General features: G+C 45.1%; 1 protein-coding gene across 4 annotated transcripts in view; it reads right to left on the reverse strand.

The window, feature by feature from the left end:
• The window catches only part of PIR (pirin), a 107,953-nt gene that overhangs the window by 12,429 nt on the left and 80,277 nt on the right, over nt 1–15,247 (reverse strand). For 3 of the 4 annotated variants that reach the window (XM_057310226.1, XM_026478092.4, XM_026478090.4), the window contains one exon: nt 15,125–15,169. The exons of the other annotated variant lie outside the window; for it this stretch is intronic. In XM_057310226.1, the coding sequence (XP_057166209.1) occupies nt 15,125–15,169 (45 nt within the window). The remainder of the gene's footprint in view (nt 1–15,124; nt 15,170–15,247) is intronic. 4 annotated transcript variants of the gene reach the window in all.

The following is a 15,247-nucleotide window of genomic DNA, read 5'->3' on the forward strand; positions in this document are numbered from 1 at the left end:
TTATACTTTCGATGGCAGACTAACAGTTCAATTAATAAGCAAAGTCTTCAGCATTACATGCTAATAAGAATGCTTGCTTGGGCAAATTATACACACCTCATAAGAATGAAGCATACTTAGGAAAATTAGTAAATGCCATCATTAATTCCTGTCAACAAGTATTTCTGGAGCATCCACAAATGCCTAGTATTATGAGAAAATCCAAAGAAGAGCAAAGCAGATTCCTTTTATTTTTTTTTTAAAGGAGGATCCACGCCCAACGTGGGGCTCGAACGCATGACCATGAAGAGCAAGAGTCGCAAGCTCTAACGACTAAGCCAGCCAGGTGCCGCTCAGATTCCTTTTATACAAATAACTCAAATCTCACTGGGAGGAGCTAAATATATTTTCATAAAAGAATCAGAGTAATTCCCTTGAAAAATAAGTGAGTGGGATAGCTACTGAACTATGAACAAGGCTCTGTGCTAAATGCTGTGTGTGTTGGGGGGGTGTCTTCAGGATGGCTGCGTTTCTACCCCTTCTATAATGAGACTGACAGATGAAATACAAATGAAATTGTGTCTTAATGCAACAATAATGAGCAAAGTTCAACGAGAGAATGGGGCTGTAGGGGCTAATTCAGGTCTAGGGGCCCTAAGGATTTGTTGTGGAGGAGTTGACTTGCACAGAGCTCTGCAGGATTCCAGAGACCTACACCAGGTAAAGCTAGGAGAAAGGGCATTCTAGAGAAGACAACAGCCTGTGCAAAGGTAAGGTGCTGGGAACGTGCGAGGCGTCTCTAGGGGAAGGGTGACCCTTCTACCACTACTGTGACGTTCCTCTGGGAAGAATGATGGAAATGTAAATTGGCTTCAGATCAAGAAAAAATTTGGAAGCCATGCTTATCCATATAAAGTGGGGGGCCTCTGAGGAGAGAGTGGGGTGTGAAATGGTCAGATCTATGTCTTGGAGACACAACTCTGGGAGCAGAGCGTAGAATAGACCAGAGCGGGGAAGAGTGAAGATAGGATGACCTGTTAGGGGTTTGTTGTCACAGTCTCAGTAAAAATGAATTACAGTCCGGGGGCACCTGGCTGGCTCAGTCGGTTAAGCGGCTGACTTGGGCTCAGGTCCAGATCTCAGGGTCCTGGGATTGAGCCCGTGTTGGGGGTCCACGCTCAGTGGGGAGTCTGCCTGTCCCTTTCCCTCACCCTCTCAGACCTCTGCCCCTGCCCCCTCTCATGCGTGCACGAACTCTCTCTCGAATGGATAAATAAGATCTTTAAAAAAGAAAAAAGAAAATGAATCACAGTCTGAACTGAGTGGGATAGATTTTAGAGGTGGGGTTAAGAAGGAATCTAAAGGACTTGGCCACAGTGGGAGGGAGGAGCCTAATAGACTCCACACTAGGAACAGAATAATATAGGGATGTGAGGAGGACAGTAGTGGTTCTGCACGAGGGCAGGGAATGGAGAAGCCACGGTGGGCTGGAACAGCCGCAGGAGGCTAGAGACAGGAGGTGGGATTGGGGCTGGTTCTTTCCGTCGGGTAAAAAACCAAGACAAGTAAATGGACAACAGAGAGAAGATTCCAAGTAGGGAGAGAAGCCCACAGAACCGTCTAAGAGGGATACACCTTCATGACATTTGGTGATATAAATATGGGCATCCCCCTGACATCTTAAAGTTAGAGCTGAATAATCAATTAGGGGGTGCTTATTTAAATTAAAAAAAATAGCTTGAGGAATTATTATATAAACAGAAACTATATTTGTGAATGTTGTGAATACTGGAGTCCAAACATAGTGATTTCTTTTTCTAGAGAAATTCTCCCTTTTCCCTCCACTTTGGAGATAAGCTGTGTGAAGCAACCAGGCTCATTTCGATGCTGGCAAATATGAAATAGGACCCTAATCGAGCGGAGTTCTTAGCCTGGAGTCAGTGCAATCACCAGATGGCAGATAAATCGCACCTTTCTTTTCACGGACACCTAGCGGAGATGTGGCCTTTCCTTCGGTCATGAATGTAGCCAACAAGCACTGTAGTATTAGCTGGGCCGACGACTCCGTCTCCAGTAGAAATCACAGATATCTTCCCTTCACATTACAGTGCTGTGGCCACCTCAAAACACACTTCCTGTGAACCACTACTGAGAATGTAGAGACGCTGCACGACGCTGTTCTTTCAAATGCCATCAAAGCAGCACACCTGTAACTGTACCGTAAACTTCTCCTTTTAACGTTTTAATGACTTCATTGAATTAAAAAACAACAACAACAAAATACTGTTCAGAGATGGGAGTCTTGGCAAATGACAAAAGGGTCCACGGCACAAAAGATTAAGAACCTCTGTCCCAGAAGCAGGGGTGTGCTAGTCAATGTTTAAAACTGGCTTTCTGGGACACCTGGGTTCCTCAGTCAGTTAAGCACCTGCCTTCGGCTCAGGTCATGATTCCAGGGTCCTGGGACCAAGTCCCCCAAGCAAGGACCCTGCTTCTCCTCTGCCTCCTTCTCCCCCTGCTTGCACTCACTCCCTCTCTCTGACAAATAAATAAATCTAAAAAAAATAAAAAATAAAACTGGCTTTCAGAGAGGAGCGGCAGAATGAACCCGATTTGTAGTGCGTGCTCATTTCCGCGGCGTAAAGGTTCCCACTGTGGCCAGTTTCAAGCTCGCGATGTGAGGTGCGAGGTCAGGGAAGAGGTGCATGATTGGCCCCCCTCGAGCTAGCGACAGCCGGCCCAGCACACCACTAAAGGTCCCTTCTTTATTGAAGATTTAGGTCAACAGATGCCATGGAAGTGAATGACAGACCTCCACGGACTTTCTACTCATGCGTGGATTTGGCAGTAAAACAGAGCTCTGGGAATCTAAGAATAATCTCATTTAGAACCGGGCAATATCTTTGTGAGATGAAGAAGCATTTTATTAAGTGTGCTTTACTGAGATTCCCCGGGGGCGGTGGACCATGTCTTTTATCTTCAACTCATTCATATACAACACCCATATACGTTACCCATAAGGTCTACTCCTGCCTGGCCCCTCATTTCATGATGTAGGACGTTCACCGTACATAAACCCCAACAACTTATACAGCCCCTCCCCTGTCTTTATGGAGTGAGCTGGCAAGAGACAACTCTCGAACAATGCAGAATCGGGATTCCTCTGCACCTCCTCTCAGGGGAGCTTGCTTGACTGCGGTGTTCATGGGTCTGTGAGCAAACCTGAATTTAGAAGCTAAGAGTTCGGGAGAGAGGAGTTAAGATGGCGGAGGAGTAGGGGACCCCTTTTTCAGCCGGTCCCCCGAGTCGAGCTGGATAGGTACCAGACCAGCCTAAACAACCATGGAACCAGCCTGAGACGCAGGAAGACGCATCTGGATCTCTACAAATGAACATCTCCAGGGCTGAGTATTGAGGTACGAAGCGGGGAGCCATGAAACCGTGCACAGATATCGGAAGATAAACGGAAGGGGGAGGGAGCCGCCGTGTTCGGGCGCCAGGAGGCGGTAGCCACTTGCACGGGAGAGCGGGCGGGGCTCACGGTCGGCACCCGCAAAACAGCAGACTGAGACCGTGAGCCGGGTGCGCGCGCCACCAGGCATCTCGCGGAACCCCGGAATCCCGGTGCGCTCACGGGATCCAGACTGAGACCGGGAGATCCGGGAGCGCGCGCGGGGCGGCTGGCGGCGTTAGAAACACAAAGGACAGAGACGCGCCGGCCCTGGAAGTGAGGGCTGGGACGCCGGGTGTGGGGCGCACATCCCGGGACGCTGCAGGGTTGAGCAGCACCAACAGAAACAGAGTTAAAGTGGCCAGAACATTAGTAGAGAACGGGCCGCAATCCTTCTGTTCCGTGACAGAGGCTGAGATTCGGCCGCTGCTGCTCTGACTCTCAGAAGAGGCACAGCAAACCGCCAGGGAAAGCCGCCAGAGAACAAAAGCCTGGAAATACCGGCTCAGAGAGTGCCCATCCCCATCCCCCCTCGCAGGGGACACGGAGACTCTACCCAAACAGGGCTGCCTGAGTATCGGCGCGGCAGGCCCCTCCCCCAGAAGGCAGGCTGAAAAATCAAGAAGCCCACAACCCGGGCGCCTGGGTGGCGCAGTCATTGAGCGCCTGCCTTCGGCTTAGGGCGTGATCCCGGCGTTCCGGAAAGGAGTCCTTCATCGGGCTCCTCTGCTGGGAGCCTGCTTCTTCCTCTCCCACTCCCCTGCTTCTGTTCCCTCTCTCGCTGGTTGGCTGCCACATAAATAAATAAAATCTTTAAAGAAGAAGCCCACATCCCTAAGATCCCTATAAAACAAGGGGCACGGCCTGGGACCCAGTCAATAATTTGGGCTCTGGAAACCCCGCAACCTCTCTTCATCAGAATGACAAGAAGGAGAAGCCCCCCCCAGCAAAGAAAAGACAGTGAGACTGTGGCCTCTGCCACAGAAATAATGGATATGGATGTAACCAAATTATCAGAAATGGAATTCAGAGTAACGATGGTCAAAATGATGAGTAGAATTGAAAAAAGTATAAACGAAAAGGTTACTGAGAATACAGAATCCCTAAGGACAGAAATGAGAGCGAATCTGACAGAAATTAAAAATTCTATGAGCCAAATGCAGGCAAAACTAGAGGCTCTGACAGCCAGGGTCGCAGAAGCAGAGGAACGGGTTAGTGAATTGGAGGATGGGTTAATAGAGGAAAAAATGAAAATAGAAGATGGTCTTAAAAAAATCCACGCCCACGAATGTAGGTTACGGGAGATTACTGACTCAATGAAATGATCCAATGTTAGAATCATCGGCATCCCCGAGGGGGTGGAGAAAAACAGAGGTCTAGAAGAGATATTTGAACAAATTATAGCTGAAAACTTCCCTAATCTAGCAAGGGAAACAAACATTCGTGTCCAAGAGGCAGAGAGGACCCCTCCCAAGCTCAACCACGACAAACCTACGCCACGTCACGTCATAGTGCATTTCGCAAATATTAGATGCAAGGATACAGTATTGAAAGCGGCCAGGGCAAAGAAATTTCTCACGTACCAAGGCAAAAGCATCAGAATTACGTCAGACCTGTCTACACAGACCTGGAATGAGAGAAAGGGTTGGGGGAGCATATTTAAAGCTCTCTCAGAGAAAAACATGCAGCCAAGGATCCTTTATCCAGCAAGACTGTCATTCAGAATTGATGGAGAAATAAAGACATTTCAGAATCGCCAGTCACTAACCAATTTTGTAACTACGAAACCAGCCCTACAGGAGATATTACGGGGGGTTCTATAAAAGTAAAAAGGCCCCAAGAGTGATACAGAACAGAAAGTCACAGCCAATACAAAAAAAGACTTTACTGGCAACATGGCAACATTAAAATCATATCTATCAGTAATCAGTCTTAATGTAAATGGTTTGAACGATCCCATAAAACGCCACAGGGTTGCAGATTGGATAAAAAGAAATGACCCATCCATTTGCTGTCTACAAGAGACTCATTTCAAACCCAAAGATGCATTCAGACTGAGAGTAAGGGGATGGAGTACCATCTTTCACGCAAATGGTCCTCAAAAGAAAGCTGGGGTAGCAATTCTCATATCAGATAAATTGGATTTTAAACTACAGACTATAGTTAGAGACGCAGAAGGGCACTATATTATTCTTAAGGGAAGTATTCAACAAGTGGATATGACAATTATAAATATATATGCCCCCAACAGGGGAGCAGCAAGATACACAAGCCAACTCTTATCCAGAATAAAGAGACATATAAATGAAAATACATTAATAGTAGGGGACCTCAACACTCCACTATCAGAAATAGACAGAACACCCTGGCAAAAACTAAGCAAAGAATCAAAGGCTTTGAATGCCATACTCGACGAGTTGGACCTCATAGATATATATAGAACACTACACCCCAGAACCAAAGAATACTCATTCTATTCTAATGCCCATGGAACATTCTCAAGAATAGACCATGTTCTGGGACACAAAACAGGTCTCAACCGATACCAAAAGATTGAAATTATCCCCTGCATATTCTCAGACCACAACGCTCTGAAATTGGAACTCAACCACAAGGAAAAATTTGGAAGAAACTCAAACACTTGGAGACTAAGAACCATCCTGCTCAGGAATGACTTGATAAACCAGGAAATCAAAAATCAAATTAAACAATTTATGGAGACCAATGAGAATGAAAATACAACAGTCCAAAACCTATGGGATACTGCAAAGGCAGTCCTAAGGGGGAAATACATAGCCATCCAAGCCACACTCAAAAGAATAGAAAAATCTAAAATGCAGTTTTTATATTCTCACCTCAAGAAGCTGGAACAGCAACAGAGGGACAGGCCTAATCCACGCACGAGGAAGCAGTTGACCAAAATTAGAGCTGAAATCAATCAAGCAGAAACCAGAAGTACAGTAGAGCAGATCAACAGGACTAGAAGCTGGTTCTTTGAGAGAATCAATAAAATTGACAGACCACTGGCAAGACTTATCCAAAAGAAAAGAGAAAGGACCCAGATTATTAAAATTATGAATGAAAAAGGAGAGGTCACGACGAGCACCATTGAAATTGGAAGGATTATTAGAAATTTTTATCAACAGCTATATGCCAATAAACTAAGCAATCTGGAAGAGATGGAATCCTTCCTGGAAACCTATAAACTACCAAGATTGAAACCGGAAGAAATTGATTCCTTAAACAGGCCAATTAATTATGAAGAAATTGAGTCAGTGATAAACAACCTTCCAAATAACAAAACTCCAGGCCCGGACGGTTTTCCTGGGGAATTCTACCAAACATTCAAAGAAGAAATAATACCTATTCTCCTAAAGCTATTTCAAAAAATAGAAACAGAAGGAAAGCTACCAAACTCATTCTATGAGGCCAATATTACCTTGATCCCCAAACCAGGCAAAGACCCCCTCAAAAAGGAGAATTACAGACCGATTTCCCTAATGAATATGGATGCCAAAATCCTCAACAAGATACTTGCTAATAGAATCCAACAGTACATTAAAAGGATTATCCATCACGATCAAGTGGGATTCATACCTGGGATGCAAGCGTGGTTCAATATTCGCAAATCAATCAGCGTGATACATCATATCAACAAGAAAAGACTCAGGAACCATATGATCCTCTCAATCGATGCCGAAAAAGCATTTGACAAAATACAGCATCCTTTCCTGATTAAAACCCTTCAGAGTGTAGGAATAGAAGGTACATTTCTCAATCTCATAAAAGCCATCTATGAAAAGCCTACTGCAAATATTATTCTCAATGGAGAAAAGCTGGAAGCCTTTCCCTTAAGATCAGGAACTCGACAAGGATGCCCACTCTCGCCACTATTATTCAACATAGTACTAGAAGTCCTTGCAACAGCAATCAGACAACAAAAAGGGATCAAAGGTATTCAAATTGGCAAAGAAGAAGTCAAAATGTCTCTCTTTGCAGATGACATGATACTCTATATGGAAAACCCAAAAGAAGCCACTCCCAAATTATTAGAAGTTATAGAGCAATTCAGTAACGTGGCAGGATACAAAATAAATGCTCAGAAATCAGTTGCATTTCTATACACGAATAATGAGACCGAAGAAAGAGAAATTAGGGAATCCATCCCATTTACAATAGCACCAAAAACCATACGTTACCTTGGAATTAACTTAACCAGAGACGTAAAGGACCTATATTCTAGAAACTATAAATCACTCTTGAAAGACATTGAGGAAGACATAAAAAGATGGAAAGATATTCCATGCTCATGGATCGGAAGAATTAACATAGTTAAAATGTCCATGCTACCCAGAGCAATCTACACTTTCAATGCTATCCCGATCAAAATACCAAGGACATTTTTCAAAGAACTGGAACAAACAGTCCTTAAATTTGTATGGAAACAGAAAAGGCCCCGAATCTCCAAGGAACTGTTGAAAAGGAAAAACAAAGCTGGGGGCATCACAATGCCGGATTTCGAGCTGTACTACAAAGCTGTGATCACAAAGACAGCATGGTACTGGCACAAAAACAGACACATAGACCAATGGAACAGAATAGAGAGCCCAGAAATGGACCCTCAGCTCTTTGGGCAACTAATATTTGATAAAGCAGGAAAAAACATCCGGTGGGAAAAAGACAGTCTCTTCAATAAATGGTGCTGGGAAAATTGGACAGCTACATGCAAAAGAATGAAACTTGACCACTATCTCACACCATACACAAAAATAAACTCCAAATGGATGAAAGACCTCGATGTGAGACAGGAATCCATCAAAATTCTAGAGGAGAACATAGGCAGCAACCTCTACGACATCGGCCAAAGCAACCTTTTTCATGATACATCCCCAAAGGCAAGAGAAACAAAAGACAAAATGAATTTATGGGACTTCATCAAGATTAAAAGCTTCTGCACAGCCAAGGAAACAGTCAGAAAAACTAAGAGGCAGCCCACGGAATGGGAGAATATATTTGCAAATGACACTACAGATAAAGGACTGGTATCCAAGATCTACAAAGAACTTCTCAAACTCAATACACGAGAAACAAATAAACAAATCAAAAAATGGGCAGAAGATATGAACAGACACTTTTCCAATGAAGACATACAAATGGCTAACAGACACATGAAAAAATGTTCAAAATCATTAGCCATCAAGGAAATTCAAATCAAAACCACACTGAGATACCACCTTACACCAGTTAGAATGGCAAAAATAGACAAGGCAAGAAACAACAATTGCTGGAGAGGATGTGGAGAAAGGGGATCCCTCCTACATTGTTGGTGGGAATGCAAGTTGGTACAGCCACTCTGGAAAACCGTGTGGAGGTCCCTTAAAAAGTTAAAAATTGAGCTACCCTATGATCCAGCCATTGCACTACTGGGTATTTACCCCAAAGATACAGACGTAGTGAAGAGAAGGGCCATATGCACCCCAATGTTCATAGCAGCAATGTCCACAATAGCTAGATCGTGGAAGGAGCCGAGATGCCCTTCAACAGATGACTGGATTAAGAAGTTGTGGTCCATATATACAATGGAATATTACTCAGCTATCAGAAAGAACGAGTTCTCAACATTTGCTACAACATGGACAGCACTGGAGGAGATAATGCTAAGTGAAATAAGTCAAGCAGAGAAAGACAACTATCATATGATTTCTCTCATCTATGGAACATAAGAACTAGGATGATCGGTAGGGGAAGAAAGGGATAAAGAAAGGGGGGGTAATCAGAAGGGGGAATGAAACATGAGAGACTATGGACTATGAGAAACAAACTGAGGACTTCAGAGGGGAGGGGGGTGGGGGAATGGGATAGACCGGTGATGGGTAGTAAGGAGGGCACGTATTGCATGGTGCACTGGGTGTTATACACAACTAATGAATCATCGAGCCTTACATCGGCAACCGGGGATGTACTGTATGGTGACTAACATAATATAATAAAAAATCATTAAAAAAAAAAAAAAAAAGAAGCTAAGAGTTCGGGTTTTCGTAAGAACGCCAGCCTCACTTTACACAGAGCGCAACTTCTGCCCACTCTCTTTGCCGCTGGAATCACAATGCTGATTCCCAAGAGGCCATGTGAAATGCTCCAGTTTAAGGTAGCCCTTTGTTACAGATGCTGGAGTCAGGTTTCCAGGTCATTCTAAGGGTACCTTTAGCTTCTGTATTGTTTTATGAAATGTTTAAAACAGGATCCCTGAAAACAAAGACTGCTTCTATCTTCTTATCATTTCTATGCTAGTTCACCCACCTGGTTATCTCCTGAACCTAAAATTAGTCTCAAAGAAAATATACTTTATTGTTTTTGACTACTTTCAATTACAAGCAGAGCCAAATCAGATAATAAATAGTTTCCATTGAGAAGCTTCGCCAAGAATGTTAAAACTAATAGTGTAGTTAAGAAGATGTAACTGAAAACAATTGAACTGCAAATATTTTGGTTTGCCTAAACAGTCCGGAAAGGGCAAAATACTTGAAAACATATTTTCAAGTTAGTGCTGCAGTTTCAGTGTGTGATTAATTGCTGGGCAATGCTTCCCCATATGCCAGATTTCCTTTCTCTTCTAAGAACTGCTGTCCCAGTGACTGGCCATTCCACCCATGCTGGCACTTCCACCAAAGTTTGATTTAATCAATTTTGTATGTACAGCCCAAGCCCTCTTATCTGATGCAATCAGGATCATTAATTGAAAAAGACAATCATGGGGGCGCCTGGGTGGCACAGCGGTTGGGCGTCTGCCTTCGGCTCAGGGCGTGATCCCGGCATTAAGGGATCGAGCCCCACATCAGGCTCCTCTGCTATGAGCCTGCTTCTTCCTCTCCCACTCCCCCTGCTTGTGTTCCCTCTCTCGCTGGCTGTCTCTATCTCTGTCGAATAAATAAATAAAATCTTTAAAAAAAAAAAGAAAAAGACAATCAGCTGCCTCCAACATTTGAAATTAAAGCGTAAATGTGCATACATTCGCCAATTTTTAGAAATACAGTCAAGGTGGGTCAGCTGATTGGATTGAACCCCGTCTTTCGAAAGCACACCTATAATGACTATAACCACTGAAATCCTTCTAAAGTATTAGTTGCCCCCACTCTTTTTCTGTCCTCTTTCCCATACTAATTCAAAAGCTCTTCTTCAGCAATTTACTTTTAAAAAGTATTTGACTTAGTTCTTCTAAAAATACCAACTTTTTTTTTAAAGATTTATTTATTTATTTGAGAGACAGCAGGAATGGGGGGGAAGCTGCAGAGGGAGAGGGAGAAGCAGGCTCCCTGCTGAGCAGGGAGCTCGAAGCAGGGCTCGAACTGGGGCTGGATCCCAGGACCCCAGGATCATGACCTGAGCTGAAGGCAGACACTTCACTGACTGAGCCACCCAGGCACCCCTAAAAATACAAACTCCTTTTCTCTTTACTTCATTAATTTACAAATTAATTAAATTGCATAATTGCAATTATTGATGTAACTGGCATAACAGATTTGAGAACAATCACAACTGCCTTCAAGTCCACTTCAATTCGGCTGGAGGGAGCAGCGATGGGCAGGTAGACCAGGGCTGCTGATCGTCCTGGGTGTTCAAAGCACCTCACGCAAGGTATTCCCCATGGAAGGAGCACACCGCTCAGTCCAGCTCATTCTAGGTAAGTGGAGGTCAATTGGGAGGGCTTCCAGTGTTTCTCCACCTTTATTGAGATCCAGGGGCGGTGTCAAACTTAATACCACCCAGAACCAGAAGCAAAGGGCTTAGCACACACTAAGCATGAATAATTACTTCTTTCAGTAAGTCTGAAACATTTTACTACCCACGTAAGCCAGTTCGGTGTCATTTCAATAACCACAAATATTTTTAGATTTCTAAATATATTTTCTCAGCCCAAACAGTATACCTGATACTGGTCTGAGCTGATAAAGTGCCCCACGCTGCAGGGATACAGGATATAAACTCCTCTACACTTCGATCTCTGTGTTAATGTGTAATGTCATTTTCATCTCAGTTGCAGGGAAGGGGTTCAGCACCAGTATACTTGGAATCTATTGGCTTTCTGACCGTGCGGTTTTTAGTTTCTTTTGAATTTTTTTTTTATCATATACCGCATAGATTTCAGCTGAGGACTGGTCAAAGGACTCGATGCCTCAGTAAAAGAGGACTGTCAAAGATCTCACTCCGGGAATCTGTCACGTTGAATGCTCCATCTGTCCTTACTCAAAACCTACCAATGTCCGTCTTTGAAGAACTACCTGCATCAATTAATATTTTTTGAGTCCTCCTAAATCTCCATTTTATGGAATCTCCCCAATTATTTTCTCAACCCAAATGGCAGTCGATTTATTCCAGCTCAATGCACATTTATAGCATCTATTACAACAGAATGGAGGTGCATGACATTTTGGAAAAGACAATTACTTGCTTATCGGTTCCTGCCATCTGTGGTTTGCTGGTGCCATCCTCGTTTTAAAAGCAAGATAAAACTGAGGCAGTAAAGTCGGAAGGCGTTTTCTAGATTCTCTCTTATAGATTTGCTTTGTCTTTTTTCCTCTGGCTATTTGCTTGCCCTTTTGTTTTTCTCATTAACATCTCTATGGGGGGGTAGGAGAAAGGGAAGAGATAAAATTCAAATGAGATCATTTGGCCAGTCACTCATTGGCTAAAGCAGAGTCCCAAGAGGCCAGCTGCGCGAGCTGGATTTGCTCCACCGTCCAGTTTACCCCGGACAGATGCAAGTTCGCTCCAACGCTACAGACTGTGACCCCATTTCCTGCCAGATGTTTCGCGCTTGTGGCCCAGGTCATGAGAGGTGACCAGGCCAGTGAATAGAAATGTCTCCGGAAACTCCTGCCTTCTCAAGAAAAACAAGGGGACATATAGGTCATTCTTACCCCTCCAATTATTGAGCTTTTCACTTGTTAAATTCTGGAACTAAAGGTCTGTTAGGAAACAGGGCTGTAACTACTGATTAAAACAGGTTTTGAGGGGGGCGCCTGAGTGGCTCAGTCGGTTAAGCCTTAAGCCGCAGCTTCAGGAGGGAGCCCCACGTGGGGCTCCCTGCTCAGCGGGGAGTCGGCTTCTCCTTCTGCCCCTCCCCATGCTCCTGCGCGCAGGAGCTCTCTCTCTCTCTCTCTCAGATAAATTAAAAAAAAAAACAGGTTTTGAAGGGAGGGGGATGTGGGGGGGGATGGGCAAAATGGGAATCGTAATAGTGTATGGTGATGGTGGGGAGCTCCAGGTGTGCTGAGCACAGCATCACCTAGACTTGTTGAATCACTATGTTGTACACCTGAAACTAATGTAATGTTGCGAGTCAACTAATTAAACTTCAATTAAAAAAACAGGTTTGGAAGATTATTTGTTCATTTTTCTCCCCTTCATCCTCCACACCACCATTTAAACCAAAATCAAACATGAGCTTTTTTGTAGCGTCCATAAGCTAAGAAAGGTTTCTACATTTTTAAACAGTTGAAAAATATCAAAAGAATAGCATTTCATGACACATGCAAAATATATGCAATTCACCTTTCAGTGGCCATAAAGTTTTATTCCAAGAGCCACCCCAACTGTTTACGTCTTAGTGTGGCTGCTTTTGCGCTGGAACGGCAGCAAAGAGTCGTTGCAACTCAAACTGTACAGTCCACAGACATGAAAATATTATCTGGCCCTTTATAACAAGTTTGCTGCCCCTGCCTTTTCTCATTCTACACATTTCTGGTATCCTTAGCACCTTGGAATTCACATGCTCTATTACTTTCCATTTGTGCAGATTATTTGGTTTCTCCTGAAATCCTAAGTCAACGATGCGACCTCCATAAAAACAGCTTTTACTCTCCATGCGTATCAAGTACGTTGTGATATTCACGATTTTCCAAGATCTTAAAACAAATGATGCTTCATCTCTTTCAGATGGTTAATATAGTTTGTGATACTTCTACTAATAGTTTTCACCTTTCTTCAAACGCTACAAGAAGTGAATTTTGCTTCTGACCCATAATTGAAATGCTCTTCAGCGAGAGAGGAATGAAGGACATTTTTACTGTATAAAATCAAAATACATGGCTTTGTATCACCACTATTTTCCGGAAGAGTAATTTGAGGCAATTGAACTCCTCTTTCAGAGATTCTAAAGAATGGTTTCAGTGGCTCTGCGTGTCGCCTTCAAGTCCGGCGCAGATGTTCTCAATAAGCCAGAGGTCGGGGCTGTATTACCCCAGGAGGTGGCCACGTTAGGGCCCCAGGAAGATAGTCGTTGCCGAGGAGGCTAGCGTGCAGGAGGGGGGTGGAGGCCACCCAACCCCAGAGGGTCTCAGAAATGACAGGCCTGACCTGACCGCCTCCAAATCCACACCACACATCACTGTCTTGAGGGAATGGGAAGGGGAGAGGGGAGGCTTATTTTCGGCTTTCCCAGCAGCAGAGTGTGAGATGCGTATTTCAGTGCAAGGAATTCATCCGAAGGAGGACGCGAGAAACAACAGTCCAGGAACCGAGAGAGTTAGGTAAGGGGGAGAGGACAAAGACTGTGTTATCGAGCGCGTGCCCGGTGTGGGTGGCTGGGACATGAGGCCGCGGGGAAACGCTGGGAAACGGCCTCACGCACAGCCCTGGGTTAGCCCACCTGAGGAGTGAGGCAGCTCCTGGGAATGTCAATTGGCCCGCACGTCCCTCCCGCCCGGCGCGGGGCAGAGCAGCCCTCCCCGTTTCCGAGAAGCTTCAGGCCGCCAGACGCAGATCCCACTGACGCGCTGGAAGTTGGCCAGTGGGCACCGCGCCGCGAAGGCCTCAGGGATGCGGGGCGGGCGCCTAGAGCATCTGCTACAGCAGTGTGCCGTCGGGCCCCGGGGAGGCTTGCCTGACGCCCGGGCCGCTCCGGGAGGACAGGGGGGGTGGGTCGGTGCGGCCGGAGCCAGCCCACCCTGCGCGCTCCACGCGGCTGCGGCGGCCGGCTCCTCTGCCGCCGGCCTGGCTACAAGGTGTGGACGGGACATACAAGCGCGATGCTGGGGCTGCTCTGTCGTCATTGTACAAAGACGACGGGGTGCGGCGCGGGAGATGGGAGTGGGCAGTCCGCGGTTCTGGTGCCCGGTCCACCAAGGCATAGGCCTGGCAAGTGAAAGAACTTTCTTGAGACTTTACTTTCCTCATCTATAAAATGACAGTTGGTTGGGTCTTGAATATCCCTCCTAGACTAGACTCAACAAGACACACATAGGCAAGCCTTAAAATAAGAGAAAACCAACTTTGAGATTTCTCAGCGGCTCCTGGGACTGCAAATTCACCTGCGTCCACCTCCCAAGAGATAGATTCCTGATCCCTTCAGCCCGTTAGAGCTCCATCCCTTTATCAGCACAGAGGTCGCCAATCTCCTGACAAGGTGTCAACCCACGTGATCATGGCTGGCCCTTACATCCACACACGAGCCACAGTAAAATGGCGACTGTCGTGCCTGCTGTTCAGATTCTCCTCCCTCACCGAACATGCTGGAAGCTGAGAGGTGCCCTATCCTGGGTACACCAGGATGTACTAGGATGTAGAGAGGGCTGGTGCTGGATAGAAGGGTGACATAGTATTCGATTACATAAGACGTTTCATCTCGCTTTCCCTCCCCTTCAGTAGTATAAATGACAGTGCAATTGAACCCAAAGCAACATCGTCATCACTTACCAATATACACATTTCCAGAGATGGTATAAATGAAGCTTGTCCATCCTGAAAAAGGACCAGCAATGTTAAAAGGTTAGTGTCCATAATGCCAAAAGGAACAAAGATATAATATATTCAAATCTT

This window comes from Ursus arctos, chromosome X (assembly GCF_023065955.2).
Source record: "Ursus arctos isolate Adak ecotype North America chromosome X, UrsArc2.0, whole genome shotgun sequence".
Taxonomy (NCBI): Eukaryota; Metazoa; Chordata; class Mammalia; order Carnivora; family Ursidae; genus Ursus; species Ursus arctos.